A 21,726-nucleotide genomic window follows, 5' to 3' on the forward strand; every position below is an offset into this window, starting at 1 on the left:
TCTGATATGCCAGGGGTTGTCACTTTTCTTAAAGGACTGAAAGTATAAGTAACACCTGGAGATGTATTGGTAGCACATCTTATCATTGACTTGGTTACAGCTTCTAATAGTTGACTCACCCTCTACATCGGTGTTTCTCAACCTTGGCCACTTGAAGATGGGTGGACTTCAATTCCCAGAATTTCCCAGCTACGCTTTGCTGGCTGGGGAATTCTGGGAGTTGAAGTCCACCCATTTTCCAAGTTGCCAAGGTTGAGACACACTGCTCTACATCATCTCTAGGAGACAACACCTGGAGATTATTATCATTTATTTATATCCTGTCTTTTTATTATTTTTACAAATAAATCAAGGTGGTGAACACACACAATACTCCTCCTCTCCTCTTTCTATTTTCCCCATAACAACAACCTGTTGTTGAGGTGGATTGGGCTGAAAGAGAGAGACTGACTGAAAGTCGCCTAGTTGGCTTTCATGGCTAAGGCAGGGCTTTAACTGACATTCTCTTGCTTTGTAGCCTGGTGTCTTAACGGCTAAACCAAATGGACTCTCCAAAAATAAAGATAATGTTTTCTACATAGATATATCTTTAGATATGCAAAGGTAAATTTCCTTCTGGTTAGAAATCCCGGGAGTTGAAGTCTACACTTTAAAAAGTTGCCAAATTTGAAAAGCATTGATTTAGATAATCTTTGCCTTTTCCTACACTTGTTCCGTAGTTTTCAAGAGCTGCGTCCACGAAGAATACAGCAGAATATTCCAGTCTACCAGTACATGATTCACAGAGCCATCCACTTCAGGCAGAAAAGCAATTATTTATCAGCTGAAATTAATAAAAGGTGCTTCATGGCACTGATAATGGGCTATCCAATCAAGAAAGACCCTAGGTGCAAATGGGATCCATATGGTAGATGGGAGTAGAATTTTATCCAGAACAGATGCTTGCTATCATTATGTTTATAAAGATGTTTTGTATCCTTAAATATGAATTTTAATTATGCTAATTACCAATATTGTGCAAATTGCCAATATTGTATTGTTCTGACATATTAAATTGCCATTTTAAAAATTATTTTGCATTAATTGTTTATCACTATTATATGTAGGATTTTTTGTTCATTATATCACAACATTTTTAAAAACCTGGACTTTAATATTTTTATAAAAGTCTTACAGAAGTCATGGAAATTAGTTGTCAAAGTAATAATAAATTTCATATTCATATGAAAATAATACTTTATTAAAATTTAGCATTTTAATACATTTACCATACTTTATTAAAGTTAACCATTAAAAATAATAATTTACTTTTCATGGTTACGTTCTTTCTCCATCCCTCCCCCCCCTCCCTCCCTCCCTTTCCTCCTCCACATTTGGCTCCAGCCCCAAGAGTTTAGTTTATGGTAATACAAAAGATAATTACTTCCTTAATTATATTGTTGCCGTTCAAAATCATACTTCTTTGGATTTCTAATCATATCCATCTGTTCTCACCTGATATTTGAAGACATAAATACCTATTGTAACTGGCATTATTCCATATTTTACTCTAACCTGACCTGCCAGAATACTTGCCAGGACATAGAAAATAAATTGCTAGAGTGCCATATGTTTTATACCAGTTAGATTTTATTCCTAACCCATAAATTAACTGTTGCTGGATTTTCTGTTCTTAAAATTTGCGTATAAAGGGCTGTATTTTATTCTTTTGACATCCAACAAAGCTTCAGAATTTTAGAAAGGTTGCTTATAATGGCAATTGTTCCCAAAGTGCCAATAATCATACAAGGAAAAGCATCTCATCTTGAATACCTATAGAGTGGAGCTGCTAGATATCAAGATGGACTTTCTCTGAGATCTTCTAAACCAGTATTTCTCAACTTAAGCAACTTTAAGCTGTGTGGACTCCAACTTCCAGAATTTTCCAGTGTGCTGGTTGGGAATTTTGGGAGATGAAATCCTATGCAACTTAAAGTTGCCCTGGTTGAGAAACATTGGTCTATATCAAGGTGTATTCCTATAGTGGACAAGCTAATCCTAGACAGGTCACATAATGTAATAAATAGGGGCTTTCAACTGCCAATGGAAATCTGTACCTAGATAAGAATTAAATATCAAGACAGCCAATCTGATTTATAAATGGCCATGTATTTATTGTAAGTGTGCAAGCTGTAACTTAGAGATGCCCGATCCACATCTTCTTGGGAGAAATATGCTTTTTGCCAGAGAGACACCCCTCTGCTAGTCGGAATGGGATAACTTGTCACAGCCTACTCACCATAGCCAATTTGCCGCAGGACAACTTGCTGTAGGACAATTTAACAAATACAAAACTTAAATTAATTTTGATGGAACTATGGCATATAATAATAAAAAAAGAAAGTTGATCCAGAAATACAAGAGTCACAGTAATTTCAAAGAAAACATGGTCACCAATAATGAAAGTAACTGAATAAAACAATCAATACAGTGTTGAATTGTCCCATGGTGAGTTGCAGAGGTGGTATTCAGCAGGTTCTGACCAGTTCTGGAGAATCGGTAGCGGAAATTTTGGGTAGTTCGGAGAACTACCACCTCTGACTGGCCCTGCCCCCATCTATCCTCTGCCTCCTGAGTCCAAGCTGATTGAAAGGAAATGGGGATTTTGGAGTAACCTTCCCCTGAAGTGGGGAGGGAATGGAGATTTTACAGTATCCTTCCCCTGCCATGTCCACCAAGCCATGCCACGCCAACCATGCCACACCCACAGAACCAGTAGTAAAACATTTTGAATCCCACCACTGATGAGTTGTCTTGTGGCAAGTTGGTCATGGTGAGTTGTCCTTGCCAACTAATAGTTGGGGAGTAAAATGTATATTATTCTTTTAAAAACAAGGTGCAAACTGAAGAAATTAGGATTTTAAAAAAGCAAGTCATGATATCATCCCTTTGGTCAAAGTTTAGCATTGCCAGGAAAAAAAGGTAGTCTTGAATAATTAAACAAATGTTTCAGATGCTACGCTTGAAAAAAAAAGATTTTATTTCAAAAACTGAACGCAAATAGGGGGAAAGCATAGCATTGTCTACAATTCTTTCAAGCTCTACACCTATCTGGCATATCCCATGACTCTTTTAAAGACTTCCAGATAGGTACTATGTTGGTGTTCCCATGCACTCTGAAGCACCCTTTTAAAAACAGAAATGGGCATAGCCCTATTAGTAAGGAATAGGATTTTGCTGGAACTCTGTGAAACGTTAAATAACAAAACAATTAACATCCTGATCCTTTTTTGTCATTTTAATGGATTTAGACAAGAAAAATAATCTAAAGAAAAATATTGCCTCTAAATGCCCTATGCCACACATTGACATTACAGTTTTATAATTCGAGGGCCGTGATAGCAAACCTGTGACATGCAGAGCCCTCTCTGCGGGCACGCCAGCCATCATCCCAGTGATCCACCATGCATGCATGCGTGTCTCCTGCCAGCCAGTTGGTCTTTGGGTCTCTGCCATGCATGTGTGGGGGATGGGGCGCACGCGGGGGACATGCACATGCATGCATGGGGCCTGGGGCACATGCATAGGGTGCTTGCATTGCATTTTGGGGCCTCATGCACCCCCCGCACCCCATTTTGGGCCTGGAAAACCTCCTGCACCAACCTGGAAACCAAAAATGGGTGAGGGGTGCAGGGAACATGCACAGGGGTAGGGGAAGTACAGGAGGTCATGCACGCACGCGCAAGGGCCGCACATTCATGTGAAAGGGGTGGGATGCGCAGGGGGTGTTGCACAGCATGTGCAGGGGGAACACACAGGAGGAATCACACACGTGTTGCATTATGGGTGTGGGTGCTTTTGGCACGTGATGACAAAAAGGTTAGCCATCACTGTTCTAGGGTGAAGATCAGGAGTGTAAATATACTGTTTGTGCTGTGGCTGTTTTTTTTTACTTTCTGACCTTCCCCTCTACCATAGAGCCAAGGTGGCTTTCCAAACAGCCAAATACCACTTTTTAAAAACTTTGCACAGTTATTTTCTCTCCTGGCACCTTAAAAGAAAGAAAAATGTTGCTTACTAGGAAAACTGATTCAGTTAGGTTGCAAAAGAAGATGCTTGTATGTTTTAGCTTTTTCAAAATCTTAATTACTATATATGCCTTTCTTAATATGCCAGAGGGAAACTTGTTCTACAATTGAATATCTGCTTATCTACAAGTAGGTCTCATTCTCATGCAGTTTCTGATTTTGGATTGTGTACTACATACTGTATGTATGCTGCTTGATCAGCATAGTTTAAAAGTGCCCTGTATTACATTTCTAGTTTTGTATGTTATTCTACAACAACCTTACTAAACCTTTTACTCTCCCAATGTGGTGTATTTTAACTTCAAAATTCCAATCCATCACAACCTCTGTCTCAATATTTCCCAGCCATTACGGGAAATCTGCTTTATGCAACCTCAGTTCATATAATTTAATTACAATATGTCTGTCAGCTTCCCGGGCTACAAAAGGCTCTAACCTATACACCATCAAGTAGGCATTTTGTTTTTATTTGTGTAAGCCAATATCACAAATTGCTCTATACCTGTGTTGGATCAATTCCAAACACAGATTTATGATGCTTAGGATAATTGATTTTCAAATACACATTCTAATTTGATGTAAAAGCTATATTTTTTCCACAACAGGATCTAAAAATACAAGAGCAAACTGTATATTTTATTGAAATTTCAATTCATTAAATTAGTACTATTGAGAATTAGGAATAAAATACACAAGTACAATAAAATCACTATAATTCATTTTTGGACTTTTTAGTTCTTAATCCAGATATTAACAATTTAGTCTTGTTTATATATTTTTTTATTGCAATCCATAACAGAATAACAAACTCTATGAAAATTAAAATTTAAAACACCAGCATGCATTGAGAATACTAGATGTAATTTTCTGGATTTGTTGACTATGTGTATGTAATTAATAAAATAAAACCACCCTGAAATGGAACAAAACATATTCATCTTGATAACAATGATTCAATTTAATTATTTTATCAAAGTTGGATGTAGAAGCAGCACTATTAATGTAAGATTCTGTGGAATGAATACTGGCTAATTCCAAACTGAATCAGAAATAATAATCACTCAATTAAAAGTGGAGTATATTCCATGCAAAGCATTAACACATATGGATGGGTATGTATGTTTGGGTGAGGGGAGGGGTTGGGTGTAGAATTTTTGTGGAATAATCCTCATGCTGGTCCCATAGGCTTCCTGCAGCAACAGAGTCATTTAAAAAAAAACATTTATGTTTACATTGTACATCCTGTGATTCTCCCAATTGAACTCTGTCACTTTTAATCTTGAGTTGTCATCCCCAATCTGGATACAGCAGTGTTCTTTCAATTCCACAGCTATATCCACTGACATCGCTTATTTTTACTTTTACTAGACATTAATCCACATCACTATCCTGAGGAAAGTAGCAGTAAATATAGCAAGCATTTGCAACCTTATGCCAAAAAGAAGAGAGGGAAGTTGCATTAGCATGTACTTGCCATAAGACGGGGCCAACTGCCGGAAGGTTAGCAATTATATCTTCATTATACCTCCCTTGTGAGCACAACTGATGCCTCAAATTTTTTTCCCCAGACAATTGAAAGTGAACTTCCCCATTTTATCAATGGGGAGAGAAGATCAGCATCAAAGAAACAGTCAGAGAAAAATACTGCAAGCATTTATTTTTGTTAGATTTGCAACTGTACTCCTCTATTAGATGCACAGCCAGGCTTTCATTCAGAAGGTATACATAATATTACTCCACCCCCCCCCCTCCAGTAAAGGTAGTCCTTAATGTATAACCACAATTGGGATTGGGATTTTATTTGCTGAGTGATATGGTTGTTAAGCAAATCATCACCTATTGTAACTGAATCCAATTTTGCAATCATTTTACTGTAGCTATTAAGCGAACCACGAGGGTTGAAAGCAAACTATATGGTTGTTAAGCGAATCCAGCTTCTCCCATTGACTTTGCCTGTCAGAAATTGCCCGGGAAATTTCAAATTGTGATCATGTGACCATGATCATGTGGTCACATGCTAACCACACTACAACTGTTGTAAATGTGATCCAGTTGCCAAGCATCTGATCTGCAATCACTTGACAGTGGTGATGGTATGGCCCAGAAGTGGGTTGCTCCTGGTTCGGCCTGGATCAGGTGAACCAGTAGTAGTGGCGGTGGGAGGCTCCACCCATCTGCCCGGATGCTTCTGCACATGCGCGCCCGAACTGGTAGTAAAAAATTTGCAACCCACCACTGGTGTGGCCATTGTATCTTTGAGAATGGGTCATAATTCACTTTTTTCAGTGCTGCTGTAACTTTGAACTACTGTTAAATAAATTGTTGAAAGTGGATTATAAGTTGTAAGAATGGTTGTTACAATCTTTGAAGTAGGCTGGGCTGAGAAGAAGACCAAAATTCAATACTGAGTTTCTATGTCTAAAGTGAGAATCAGATGCTGATCTCCTTGGTATCAGACTAATACTTTAGCTAGCACACCTTATACATTGACTTGTAGCCTAACCCTGCCAAGAAAAGCCTTTCAAAGTGGCAGAACAGTGTTCACAACATGGAATAAGAGGAAACACAAATCAGGTCTGCTATTTCCTTATAATTAGTTTTCTTTCAGTTTCTATAAATATTCTTTCTGTCCATTATTTCTGCTAAAAATGATAAAATATAATTTTGAAGGAAAAAAAATCTAATTGAAAAGACCCATTTAGTCAGAATGTTAGATGTGTTCATAACCTTTGAATGGCAGAAACCTTCTTTCTGTCCTTCATTATAAATGTCCTCCAGAGCTTCATTAGATTGCTGGAAAACCTTCTTTGCTGTTATCCTATCATTAACAAGTAGAATTTCCAACTCTAATTTCTAAAGCTATAAGTACAATAGCATTTAAAACAAGAACCAACAGCAACACAGCCTAGTTTCCATAACAATGCGGCAATTGAATTCATTCATGCTATATAATAAGGTAGGCAGCTAAGGATGGTTTTTTAAATTTTTTAAAAAATCTATAGAATTATTACTGTACACTTTAAATTCCAATTATTTTTGACTCTCTCATTATTCTTCCTGATACTATACTGAATGCCAAAAATATAAATATTGTGGCAAAACAAACTAATAGGAAATGCCGAGTAAGTCAGAATAGTCTAACTTGGACACAATGTGGAACACTGAAAATTTAATTTAAGATTTTTTTGGAAGTGAGAAAGATAACAGCTTTCCAATAAACACATGACAATAGCAGGTTCATTGACAAATTGGTGGCACTTTATGAGATATTGAGAATAACTGAATTGGAAAGTTTTACGGTACTCTCTGGGAACATAAATTTTCTTTATGCTCATGCTTTGACAAGATCCTTGCATCAGTAATATGAGAAAAGATCCACTGTGTAACCTCTTCTGATCTCGATTAACACATACAACTACATTATGAAAAATATTAAAATTTCCTGAAAAATTATGTACAACAATCGCATAAGAGTTGAACTTTAAACAAGGAAACACAATTGCCATAACAGGCTCCAAAGACAAATTGAAATGTTCAGGAATAGTTTTCAAAATTTTCAGGAATACCATACTAATATATTAGATGTCAAATTTTTCATGAATACTTAATAGAATTATAACTTGTTATGATTTTATATGTACACTCCTGATCTTTTTTGTTGCAAGTTAAAGAACAGAGTTAATTCCTTCTAATCATTCTTAATATATCACTGATGAAATGAGACATACCTTATAAATGCAAATACTTCACAATATTTAAAGGCATTTCTTTCAAACTTCTCATTCAATCATGTGATTATTAATTCATTAATTTTTTAAAAACAAATCCAATACACACCTGTTATATGGACTGTATTCTTAAATTCCAAAAAACCTTCTTTTGTAAATGTGTGGTTAAATATGACTTTCCTGTTTCAGTCTTATAGAATTTCATAGAGTATTTTATAAAATGTGTAAGCATATTGCACTATAAGAGGACAGATCAAATTAAGAACAGCGAATTCTGTATTATATCACTGATGAAGACATGATGATAAAAAATATGATTTGTATATAAAGAGAGCGCTATAAAATATTCTAAAGCATTTGCTTCATTATACTGAATGCACTTATTTATAACCAGTTTGTGTTCTGTCACATTGAATATAGGAATGAAATATTCCCAGTGGATTTTCTCAGATGACAGTTCACCTCCAAATTTTATTATTATACAAGTGTTAGATCCAATTGCGTGTATATTGGAGTGCATTTACATGATGATTTTTTAATAATTTCCCCCCCAAAGGTTTAGTTTTTGACACTTATTTTTTTTAATCAAAAGTGGGGAATAAATGTTTGTATTTTGCCAACTATTCAGAATAAATGGTCTAAATGTATTTATTTATTAAATTTGTATGCCACTCATGTCTCTATCAGGCAACTCTGAGCAGTTTACAATGTTATAAATAATGACATAAAACTATTAAAAGTCAAAAGATTAAAACATTGGGCAGCAAAGTTAAAATATTAAGTTAACAATAAAATGAATAAAAAAACCCAATATATACATGGGATGAAAATGAAATCTACTAGTCTAGTAGTCACCTCTAAAATGAGACCTCTCCCAATTGCCCCTCACCATAAATAAATGGAATATGCTTTTGTTTGATTGTAGAAACTATAATTGGATAAGAAATCCTAATCTCTAGCCACGTATAATTTATGTTCTTAAACAAAAGAATGCTTTTTTTCCAATCAGTAATCCTCTTTCATTCTACCCATTCCTTAATTTTACCTACATACATATATAACTTAATATTTATTTATTTTTAAATGAGCAATATTTGCACTGTTTTTACAATAAAAGCTTGTTTATTAACCCATATAACAACTGCTGGCTACTGATTTAATGGACAGCCTGTTGCCCTTTTAATTATATTTCATACCTCCTGCCAAAATCTTGTAATACTAGGACACTCTCACTAAGCATGGCAAGGAATCCTTTTTTCTGAGTGTTAATTATTCTGGAAGAGTCTGGCTACCAATTAAGATCCCTTGGGAATCTGAGAAAGGAACCTTATAATTTCCTTTACCACAATTGAAAAGGTCAAAAAGAATTTGAGGCAATGAATTAGCTCAATTTAAAGAACCCATTTATTGTCTGGGTGAAAGGAAAAACTGATTCATTATGAGGCCATTGTATACAAAAGACTAAGGCTAACAAGCTTTCTTACCTTTGGAGTTTATTGCACCAGCTGCAGTTGAAACCAATCTGAGACATGATACAGGCTTCACAGCTGTTAAACTGAAGACAAGCTGTAAAAACACAATAAGATAAAAATAAAATGTACATGTGCACAGGGTCAAACAAATAAAAATAAACTGTTCATCTTAATAAGATTTCCTACAATTGATTTTTTCAGGAACTTATTCTCTTCAAAATAAACGAAAAATGGTTGGAGGACAATAATTTGACACTTTCAGAACATACTACGGAGATATATAAATCTATTACAGACTGAGCTTGTACCATTAGTTTTGATCCCATTTCTAATTGTAATGCCTTTCTATGTTTTGTGTATCTCCTAAATCTGCCTTTCTGCTATAAAGTTTTCTTATTTGTTTCTTTATGTCTGTTTACCTTTAATAGCATAATGTTTTTGATAGATGGACATAACAAAAAGGTTAGAAAACTGTGAAAGAGCCATAACTGGATTAAAAAGAGCTCAGCTACTGAGATAGTTTCTTCAATTGGGGTACAGGCAATTTCCATCCGAAGCTTGTCTATTTCTTTTGTTGTTTACATTTTCTCACATCAGTATCCATAATGGATGTCCAACCTCTGACAGACATCACTTGATCTGCTAGGTGCATCTACACCTTTTCACTCTTTTAAGTGAATAAACAAACAAACAATTTCCACAGAGTTCTTTAATACAACATTGTTTTGATCAATGTAAGAAACTTGAGATAGCAAAGCGTCATATATAGATATATATCAATGATATGAGCAGGGCAAGCAGATGGCTATCAGTACCTTAATACACAGAGTAACAAATATAGAACTTATGTCAATCAATCAAGTAAGTAAACCTATAATAAAGCTGTAAAAAAGGCAACTAGACAGTGGAAATATCCAGAAAATAGATGGGAGAAGAGATCAGCCAGATGGTATCCACAGTTCTTTATTACAAATTAAACTTTAACAATTGTGAGGACCAGCGTTCTAATATAATGCTGAAGGCACTGACATCTGAACCAAGTCTGCCTCTCTTTTATGGATATAATTCTTTCAAAGCCCTGCAGTTTATCTCAAAGCGAATAGCATTTCTCTGTAATTCCATGGCTACTTCTCAACTAAGAAGCATGGGTATCTGCAAGCTCCTGCTGCTTTTGTCAAAATGATGAAAACAATATCATACTGTTAGCTATGACCCTTTTGGTTGTGCATATACTGTCACAACACATGTACAAAAGAGGCAAGGCTTGCATTGTGACATTGATTTTATCACTATTTGCCTCCTTCCCACCCCTGTGAACATAGCTGCTGAGAGGAACCAACTGAATAAAAATATCCAAGAAAGTTAGTGGACCAGGTGTTTAAGAAGCTTCAATTGCTATCACCATAATAGAGGAGGCCCAATAATGTAAATGTAGCTTACTCTATGAGACAAGTGAAGGTTATTCAAGATTAAACAGTGAGGTCTATCATAGCGTTTGTATTATGAACTTTTGCACATCTAATTTAAGATCAGCGCTATATTGATTATTCCATGTCACTTCTAAACAAAGCCAGGCAAAGTAAGAGCACATTAGCACATTATATCCACCACCATATTACTGTGCTGACTTAAATATCAACAGGTATAAGTAATATTCTATTGGCCAACAATGTATATATCATTTTTTAATGTATTACAAATGCTATAAAAAAAAAAGTGGCATGTTTTAAATACAGCCTTTAAAAATGTAGTATTTTATCTGCTTGTTAAATATAACTTACTGGGCAGAGGAGTCATCTCAACTGCTGACAGATTGGTGACTTTTGACATCTGAAGCTCCACTTTGTGATATTCGTAGATTGTTCTTCTACGAACATCTGTAAGAAAAGCTAAATTAGCATTGAGTTCTGTTGCTTAAACTTTATTGTCATAAAATATTTCTATTATCAAGTCAAAATATGTATTGTTAAATGTGTTAAATATATTTTAAAAATTAATGATTTTTATACATTGGACTATTTTCCTCCTATTTATTGAAATTAAGTTTGGATAGGGTCACAGTTTAAATTCACATTAAAGCACTTCCCCTAAAGTAAAATATTCATTGCAAAATCATACATGGCTTGCTATAAAAATATACACTATTTAACCGAAAAATCAAATTACTTCGCAACATTTGCTGCTTGTTTTACTACATGTTGTTTTGTTTGTAAATTATGCTCAGCGGTAAAGATATTGTTATAATGGTAACATAAATTTATCTCATTAATAAATTAAGAACCATCAATTATATTTTCTTCTGGATTTCCTGGATCTTGATAGAAATTGACCATTGCGTTACCTGAAGGGTCCTTTTTTGTGTACTGCGTGAGAGTCCAAGCATGGGTTAAATTAGTCTGGTTGCCCTAGGACTGAGGAATCTTTTTTCCTTGGCCACGCCTCCTGGTCCTCCTTAATGCCAGAATTTTGACTAGTTCTGGAACCAGTGAAGGCTGATGGTGTCATGAAACAAAAAAGGACGTCCGAGTTGATGTGATAGCCCCAAATCCCTGGACCTGAAGACCCTGGGCGGGGCTGGACTCTCCCGCAGTGCACAGAAAAGGACCCTTCAGATAAGCCAATGGTCATTTTCCTGTGCACTGTTTGGAGAGTCCAAGCATGGGACATACCTAAGTTAATTGTCACTAGGACGAGAAGAAGTTCTGTCCTGGGATGCGGTTGTGGAAACAACCCCCTGCAGAACCCGCCTGCAGAATGATGCCTCGGCTGAAGCAAACATATTCAATTTATAGTTTCTGACAAAGGGCAATGGGGATGACCACGTAGCCGCTCTGTAGATGTCGTCTATTGTGGCCTGGGTTGCCCAGGCAGTGGTGGTGGCATCGCTCCTTGTAGAGTGAGTGGTGATATGTCTAGGTACTGCCTTGGACTGGTGTTCATATGCAGCCACAATGCACGCTCTTAGCCATCTGCCAATAGTATAAGATGTTACCTTTCATCCCATGGACCCCGGCTGGAAAGACACAAAAAGGGCCTCGAACCTGCGGAATTCTGCTGTCCATTTAAAGTATCTCCGCAGGGCCTGTCTGATGTCCAGAGTGTGCCAGACACGTTTCCTCGGGTACCTGGGGCATGGACAAAAGTTTGGTAGAATCACCTCTTGCGCCCTATGGAACCATGTGTTAATTTTTGGGCTGAAGGCTGGCTCCAGGCGAAGTACAACTCTGTCTGGATGTATGATACATAGGTCCTCTCGGAGAGATAGAACTTCCAGTTCTGATATTCTCCTTGTGGATGTTATAGCAATAAGAAAGACTGTCTTAAGCGTGAGGTGCCAGAGAGAAGTTGTATGAAGAGGCTCAAAAGGAGCTGAAGTGAAAGCCTGAAGGACCACCGTTAACTGCCAAGTCAGGTACCAGTGGACCACCAGAGGACACGGATTGGAGGCACCCTTGAGGAAGCACCAAACCCTTGGTAGTCTGCTGAGGGGCTGAGCTGAATCCCCAGACCAAATGGTGGATAATGCAGTGACCTGCTGTTGAAGGGTGTTAGGAGTGAGTCCCCGATCGAGGCCCCCTGTAGAAAGGCCAATATAAGGGATACTGGAGCTGTGACCAGATCAAGCTGGAAGTTGTTGCACCACTTGGCAAAGGTGGTCCATGTAGAGTCATAAATTCTGGTCATCGAAGGTCGCCTGGATGCCTGGATGGTATGTCTCACCTCTTCCGACAGGCCATCCCTTCTCAGGAGGTCCCCTTCAAGTGCCAGAGGGCCAACTTGAGCCACTGGGGATCCAGATGGATGATGGCCCTCTGGCTGAGGGAGACCTGAGGGATTATTCATGAGCTGGACACCGACAGGCTTATGAGGTTGGCATACCAGGACCTCTGGGGCCAGTGAGGCGCTACCAGCAGCACCTCCACCCTCTCCACGATGATTTTGCGGATCACTTGTGGCAGAAACGGAAGCGAAGGAAACACGTATAACAGTTCCTGAGGTCACCTGCAGCGGAGGGCATCTGTCCCCTCTGCCTCTGGCAAGTGGAAGCAGAAGACATATTGGAGCTGCGTGTTCTTGCGGGTGGCAAACAGGTCGATCACTGGGGTGCTGAATCTGCAGGACAACTGGTGGAACAGGACTGGATGCAATCACTACTCTGCATTGTCTACGGTGGTCCTGCTCAACCAGTCCGCCTGGGTGTTGTCCACTCTCGAGATGTGTTCGTATCGGATGGATTCAACGTGACGCTCTGCCCACCTGCCCAGGGCCTCTGCCTTCACCATGAGCTTCCTGGATCTCGTGCCACCCTGGCGATTTATATGTGCCTTGGTGGCCACATTGCCCATCATTAATAGTACATGCCGATGTAGAATGTCTTGCTGAAAATGACGCAGGGTGAGTCTCGCTGCCTGCAGCTTTAGCCAGTTGATGTTGCTGCCTGCCTTAGCTGGAGACCACTTGCCCTGAGTCACGTAATGTTCCATGTGAGCACCCCAGCTGGCAAGGCTGGTGTGATTATTACTCTCGTGGGTTCTTTGAAGAGATGGCCCTTTAACAAGGCTGCTGATCGCCACCACCTAAGGGATCTATTCATGGTCGGTGGAAGATGAACCTTCATGGGGGAGTTGCTTCTGTTGGATCTCTGATGAGGCAGGAGGAACCATTGCCGCTCGGGAGTGGAGTCGTGCCCAGGAAACTACCGAGATACACAAGATCATCTTTCCTAACAGTTGCGAGAGGAGCAGCACAGGGACCTGCCTCAACCCCTGAACCTTGTGGACTAGGGAGCCTATGCTGTCTATCCTGTCCTGGGAGAGGAAAACCCTGCAGATGGAAGTGTCTATAACCGCCCCCAGGTGAAGAAGCTTGGTGGTCGGAGAGAGATGACTTTTCTCCAGGTTCACGGAGAACCCGTGGACCTGGAGGGATCTCATAGTGACTTGAAGGTCCCACAAGGCCTGTTTCCTGGACGACGACTGGATGAGTATGTCATCCAGGTGACACCGGAGCCTTATGGGTCTGCACCTGAGGTGCGCTGTGACTACTCACAGAATTTTGGTGAAGGTCCTGGGTGCCAACGACAGGCAGAATGGTAGAGCCCTGTATTGATAGTGTCGGCCTGCATAGAAGAACCACAGGAACCTTCAGTGTTGTGGCTGAATTGAAATGTGTAGTATGCCTCATTTAGATCTATGGATGTGAGAGGTCCACTTGGCGAATCCCTGCTAGGATGGTTTGCAGGGATTGCATTTTGAACCTCCCGTATGCAAGATGATAGTTGAGGTTCTTGAGGTCCAAGATCGCCCTCCACCCCTCTGAGTTCTTGGGCACCAGGAAGAGGATGGAATAAAATCCCTTCTGCTCCTGGTCGAGTGGTACCTGCTCTGTGGCATTGATCTCCAGGAGATGATGGATCTCCTGGATCATGAGCTCTATCTTGAGAGGGCAAGAAGGGGTGGGGCATCAGATGAAATTCCTTTGGGGGTGTGTGATGAACTCTAGCTAGAGTACCTCCCTCACAGTCTGCAGGACCCAGGCATCCTCCGTGGTCTGTTTCCATTGGGAGACAAACAGCTGAAGCCATCCCCCAATGGGCGGAGACCCTTGGTGGTCACTTGGATTTGTGGATGGGCCTGTGGGAAGCCCTGCCGCAGTTAGGTCTGCAGAGGTTAAACTGCTGTCAGCCCCTGTCCTGAAAGGACTGCCTGTTGTGGGATCTATCGTTGGATTGATTAAACAATCTGTGGGCCGTGGAGGAGAACAAGGAGTTGTTCGTACTAAAGGTCTGACTCATAAAATAGGGAGTGGACTTACGATCCTGTTTCTAGAAGGAGGGATCTGCTGCTTATCCTTAGATTCAATTAGGAAGGGGTCTAAGACCTCTCCAAATAGTTTGGTTCCCTTGAAGGGAGCAGAAGAGAGCTTCCACTTGGCCTTCTGGTTGGCCTGCCAGTGGCGAAGCCAGATGAGGTGCTTAGAGGTTACATTGGAGGCTAGTGCCCTCGAGGCAAATTTTGCCGCATTAAGCAAGGCGTTGGTCGATTACTGGGCTGCTGCAATGATCTTAGCCACATCTTGGCGAAGGTGAGTGTCCTCCGCTGGGAGTTTAAACTCTAGCTCACCTAGGCAAATGATGGAAGCCTTGTTAAAGAATGATGCAGAGGAAGACGCCTTAATGGCCCAGGCTGCCACTTGATGGGTCTTGTGGCAGGCCTTCTCCGCCTTTTTGTCTTCCACCTTGAGACCCTCCATCAGGTCTGCTGGAAGAACAGAATTAGAAGTGAGGGCTACTATCGGAGGATCTACCAAGGGCAAGGTTAAAACATCCTCTAGGGTTGATTCCATCGAATATAGCTTCTTGTCCCCCACACTGGACGCAGCTAGGGAACCAGGTTGGACCCATTGCCACTGAATTACATCCTTAAAGAGACTAGGAACAGGAACGAGGTCCTGTGGAGGAGCCTGCATTTTAAACATGCTATCGTTGGGATTGGCTACGGTTTGAATCAGAAGAACCTTGGCAGTCCTGGGCCTTAGCGCCCAGCTAGGTAATAGCCTTGGCCTTGTGTAAAATGGATTTAAACAAGATGGGCTTGAAGAACCCAGATAAAGCAGGAGCCTCTGGGGAAAGGTCTTCATCCTCCGAGAGCTCCTGCTCCTCTGCTCTGGGTCCCCCAGGCAGGGACCTCACTGACTACAGAGGATTCCAGAAAAGGATGGCGTACCCTGTGGCTAGTGCCAAATGCTTCTTTCTTAGACCCAGAGAGGGCTGGATTAGCTGGGGCTTGATCCTTCTTCTGAAGGCCCTCTGCTATGCCCTGGGAGATGGCTCAAGCAATGGCCGCTTGTATATGGGTGGAAAGTTCGGGTCCCTGATCCTCTCCAGGCCTATCCCCACTATTGTCTCTGGAGGAAGAGGGTGCTCGGCCCTCGAAGGATGGAGCTGGACCCCCCCCCCTTCAGGCTGTGCCGCAGTCTCAGGGACAGCCTCAGAGATAAAGGAAGGCGCAGGGGAACCGGGATCTACTAGGGAAATATCAAGTGACAAGTCCTGTGATTCCACCTCCTTCTCAATGACCCACAGAGGCTCTCCAATAGGACAGGGAGGATGGATTGATGTAACCTGCACAGAGGTCTGCAGGTTGGCCTTAGTTGCCTGGCACTAGGCCTTCTCAAATTGTTTTTCGAGGGCCCATTGCCAGCATTCAGCATCCCTATCCGCCACCGCAGATGATGAATAGTAGGAGTGACTGGCCTTTCCTGCCACCCTGCCCCTCCTGGCTCGCTTGCCCTTGCCTGAGGCCTTGGCCAGACTAGGGGCATGGGAGGGACCTGGTCTACCATGGTAGCCAGAAGATGGTTGGCTGCTCCAAGTCTGTGAGTTGCGAGATTTCAGCCATCTGCGAAGACATCATCACTAAGTGGAGCAAGCTGGTGAAATCATCACTAAGTGAAGCAAGCTGGTTGAGCCATCACTAAGTGGAGCAGGTTGAAGGTCAGGTGTGGAGGTCTTCTGCTGCAGCTGGAAACCATCACTAAATGAATCAAGCTGGTTGAGCCATCACTAAGTGGAGCAAGTTGATGGTCTTTGGTGTGGGGGCCTTCCTCTGTAGCTGGAGCCTTCAGCGAGTGAGGGAAACCAAGCCAAAGGACACAAACCAGGCTGGGTTGCGCAGCCTATGCAGATCACCCAGAGAGGGGCAAAAATGTAATTAACCCTCTCTGTGCCGATGTATGACCGCGTTGTGGCCAAAGACATCAGCGTCGTCCCCAATGTCCAAAATGTGAGTGGCAATAACCCTTATGGAGCCCTGAAGAGGGCCAGCTAACCACTCGGCGGCGATCTGCTGGAGATGGACAAGTCAGCAATTAAGGCTCAAAAAGGGCGCGAAAATGAGCCCTTCAAAATTGCCACCACACTGGTGCGAGAGTGGAGGAAGAGAAAATGGCGGCCATGAGATTGAAATGTGGCTGCTAGGCTCTCCGCAGCTCGGTGGCAATAAAAAATACCAAAAATAGACCGCTGCCTGCTCCCGGCAGCTGCCAAGAGCTCTGCCACCCTTCAGAAGGAAGGAAAACTCATCAAAAGAACCTCCCCAGGTCTTCTCCTACCTCAACTCGTTGTGTGATACAGAAGAGAAAGGAAAAGAAAGAAAAAAGGATCTAAAAAGAACCTAAATAAACTTTAAAAGAAGAAAAAGTGGCAATGAAAAATTTTGAAGGTAGAAAGTAACAGAGGAGAATCCAAGCCTGGTTTAAAATAGAAGCTGGAGCTCACAAATATAGTCCTTAATAGGTCCAGACTGAGGAAAAAATCTGCGTTAAGGAGGACCAGGAGGCATGGCCAAGGAAAAAAGATTCCTCATTCCTAGGGCAACTAGAATAATTTAACTTGACTCTCCAAGCAGCGCACAGGAAAATTACACTGCCATTTTTATCATGCCTTGATTGCAATAGCAGCAAGATATAAGATTGGAAAAAAGCCATTATAGTATCAATCATAACTAAAGAAGATAGTCCAAACTACAAACTATAAAATTGTAGCCATCTTGTTAGCAATACAAGATAACCTAGGATTAGTATTACCCAAAGGAATAAATTTTGTTCTGCTAAACTACTATTACATTCATATTGGGAACAGCAAAGTGTTTTTGGGTTGAGAGGACATCGCTGTTGCCCAGTGCTTAGTTGGGGATTCATTTTTGTCTGCATTAGATTTCCCACTGAAGTGATACTCATCTATTTACTTGTGGTTCCCTGCTATCAAACTTCCGAGTCAGAAGGAGCTGGAACAAGTGACGGGAGCTCACTCATCATGTGGCAACCAGGTTTTGAATGCAAGCCTGCCAATCGTTGGCCTAGCATTCTTATCAATTGAACCACTGCACTCCACTTCTGCTAAGCTAAATCAGCGGTTCAATACATACCTTCTTTAAAAACTAGCTTTTGAGCAAATTTAGAATTTAACATCTTAAAAGTTACCAGCATAACGTCTGTTAATGTTTCCTAGTTTCTTAGCACTGGAAGGTTCAGTAAAAGTGACAATGCCATCACTTTTATTTACCTGCTCATTTGTTTTCTTAAACACCCCCACACATACATACACACACAAATGACTGACATCTTCTTTTTTCAGGGTCTTTGGCATCTGGTTCTGGTAAGGGTTCATTCAAAATATAATTCTTCACTGTTTCAACTTACAAATGTACTAAATGGATAAGATACTGCTAGAAAAAATGTCTTCCTTTTTGGCAATGAACCTGTTCAAATCCAGCACAAATTAACACAGTTTCAGTCCATTTGTTCTAGCTCTATGCTTTTAGAGTTATATACAGATTAGAATTCTAGTTCTAAAGTTTTTTGTTATATTTTCAGACTTTCCTGGTAATAGTTATGTTTTTATATAACAGGTTGTTAACCCTGAGTCAAACAGATGGGAGCAAAGAGAATGCTTTCACTAGTGGGTTTAAGCTAGCCCTTAACTAAACAGCAAACTCAATTATTTGGAAGGAAGTGTGCTCAACTATAATGGGAAATTAAAAAGAATAATTGTGAGTTTGACCTTAAGCCACATTATGCCAATACATGCCTACGAAACAAGATAAAAACCAGAGCTTTTGTCTGCTATTTTCTGGGTGTGGAAGCTTTTGCACACGTAGAATAGGAATTGTTTTTGGTTTTTTAAAAAAATAAAAAAAACCACTAATGACTGCTTGCCTGAACACAGTGCCCTATCTTTCTTCCAAACACTTTTAGTGAGAATCACTATTCCTTATTTTATAATATTTCATTATGTACAAATAGTCCTTATACCTGGCTACAATTGGAACTGGCAATTATGATGCTAAGTGAAGCACTTGTTAAAGGACATATCAAATGTCCACAGCAGACTTATGCCCTCAATTCTGGGTTGTTGCTAAAAAATGGTTCATGGTCATTAAATGAGACATCATGTCACAGTGACTTGAAATTTTACTACTGGCCTCCTTGTTGACTGTTGGAAGCTGACTATGATACATGCAAATGGCACATGACTGTAGGACACAAACAGTAATAAAATCCCACCAGTTGTGAGAAATGCCTGAATCTTTATCATTTAACTATGGGGAAACTGCAGTGATTTCAAGTGCAAGAACTGTTGGTGAAGTTACTTTTTCAGCACGATTATAACTTAGAATGGTTGAATTTCAGAGCAGTGAACATTTCACCCAAATTTAACCCATACGCTAACCTCTTTGAGAGCATTACTTTGAATTCAGGGACTCCCTAGTTCTACTTTCATATTTTTAGGAGCAGATCAGAATTATTCTCCTGTAATTTCTATTCTGGGAAAGAAGACTTGATCCAGCTTTAAAGTCAGATTGAGATTGATCTATCTGCATCAAAAGAACCCATTTTAAGTGACACAGTGAAGCTGACACAGAATTGATACAGTAGTGTGATAGTATTTGCATTATTTTATGGTACTATTCATAAGTCAATATATCAATAAACAACTGATGTGAAAATCTACACTCTAGCATTTTCTTCTAATTAACAAAATCCAATGTGGTTATTATTTACACAGGTTGGTAGAAATAGTAGCAATATTTGAATAAAACTAATTCACTATTTAATTCTATTTGCTTTACACTGAGTAACCTAAAGTTTTTGTTCAATGTTTCCTGCCAATCTACCCTGTTCAATAGTCATTTGTCATTCTGATATAAATTATAATACTGTATTATCCCCACCATCACCTCCCTATCTACTCTGCCAACTGGCTAATTAAAACATTTTACTCAAAGTAGCCGAAGAAATAAATGTTCTTTCGGTCAGCAGTTATTTCTACTGAACAGACTTCTTTTGAGTAAAGATATGAAAAGACCACTACTTGTGAAGAAATCTCCTATGTGTGAATAGAGTATGTATTAATCCAAATATAGAGAAGCTAATATGCATATTCATTACCACAAGTTATGATGTTAAAGGCTTTAACTTTGTGTACATAAATAGATCATCCTCATGATAAAGTTTATATGTACTATTGTACAAAATTGTACAAAATTTCTAATATGTATAAGACTGTTTGAACTATGCTCTTGAGAATATATGGGGCATCCCTCTAGAAAGTACTACTTACAGCAGAAGAAAAGCAAGACAATTTCTGCAAGTGCCCTACATCTCTCATAGACTGATATAATGGGATGACTGGGATGCTTCTTCCCAAATAAGCACACACAGGATAGATATTTCACCCTAAAAGCTCATCATAGCTATTAGAGTACACTATCAGGCTTCCTAGTTCCATGTTCTCTGGCAGCTTGCATTTTGCGTGATTGACATCTTGCCAGTAAACATTATTGCACCATAACCCAGAACAATAATTGTTTAGTTGAGTGATTAGTGACTGCCTGGGTCTTTGTGCTACTGAAGAAAATGATTGTTTATTGGGGTGAGCATGCTATGGAACAACCTTCCCAGAGTGGCTGCATTCACTCATAGCTGTTCAATTAGATTGTTTGAATGAGAGCCTGGCAATCATGGAGGAAGTGCCAAAAATGCAGGTGGTCAGTAGAAACCTTTTCCAATGTAAAGGATGAAGTGGCAAGGCATGGAAGAAATATTCTCAGGACAGGTAGAGACATTAGACCAAATGACTCTGGCTCTCAAGGCTGGGGGAAAAAATCAAGTCCATTTAATTGGAAGCAAGGGAGAAAATACATACAATTTAAATCTTGAAGCAAGCAGGCAAGCAGGCACGCAGGCAGGCAGACATATATGTGTGGCTTAACTTCTAAGACATACTGTAGGCAGAGTTTGTCTGTATCAACAACTGCTTTCTTGTTTGCAATAAAACTAACTATCAACGCATATTAAGTCTGTAAAACTTATGCTATTTGCTGGCTACTGAATACAGGGTTTAGTTTTTGAAAGTCTAGATTTATTGCTATCCCTATTGTGTATACAAAAAGCTGTATAACACTGACTACTGCTGTATGGAAATAATAAAGGATATTTTGTAGATGCTTGCAGAGAGAGAGCGGAATTGCTGGATATTTGCACAGCTTGCACAGAGTATAACACACAATCTCCTATTACTTTCTTATATTGAAGAAATTGTGTATAATACAACACAAAGACAAGAGCCATGTTTTCTGTAATGATCATTGGGTGCTTGTTTTACAAGAAAGGAGAACCTTGAACAGCAAAGCTTTATAGAAATTGAGAGCTTCATGGCAGGAAATTCTGATTGGTTGGTGGTTTGGGGGAAACTAGGTTGGTCCTTGTCTGTACATGGGAGGTGAGTTTATTAGTTAGGCAAGATGCATCTTTTAGTAGGGTTTAGATGAAAGAAACAAAAATACCTTGGTTGAATTTAAAATGTGACACATCTAATTGGGACAGCATAATTGAAGCACAAACACATAACACAAAGTTCATCTTTTAAGTCAACATAATGTCAACATAATTTAACAT

General features: G+C 39.9%; 1 protein-coding gene across 1 annotated transcript in view; it reads right to left on the reverse strand.

The window, feature by feature from the left end:
- The window catches only part of PLXDC2 (plexin domain containing 2), a 289,186-nt gene that overhangs the window by 32,382 nt on the left and 235,078 nt on the right, over positions 1-21,726 (reverse strand). The window contains exons 8-9 of the mRNA XM_081970903.1: positions 11,049-11,144; positions 9,280-9,361 (exon numbers count right to left, since the gene is read on the reverse strand). Of these exons, the coding sequence (XP_081827029.1) occupies positions 9,280-9,361; positions 11,049-11,144 (178 nt within the window). The remainder of the gene's footprint in view (positions 1-9,279; positions 9,362-11,048; positions 11,145-21,726) is intronic.

The sequence above is a fragment of the Natrix helvetica genome, assembly GCF_964273705.1.
Source record: "Natrix helvetica genome assembly, chromosome: Z".
NCBI classification, from domain to species: domain Eukaryota; kingdom Metazoa; phylum Chordata; class Lepidosauria; order Squamata; family Natricidae; genus Natrix; species Natrix helvetica.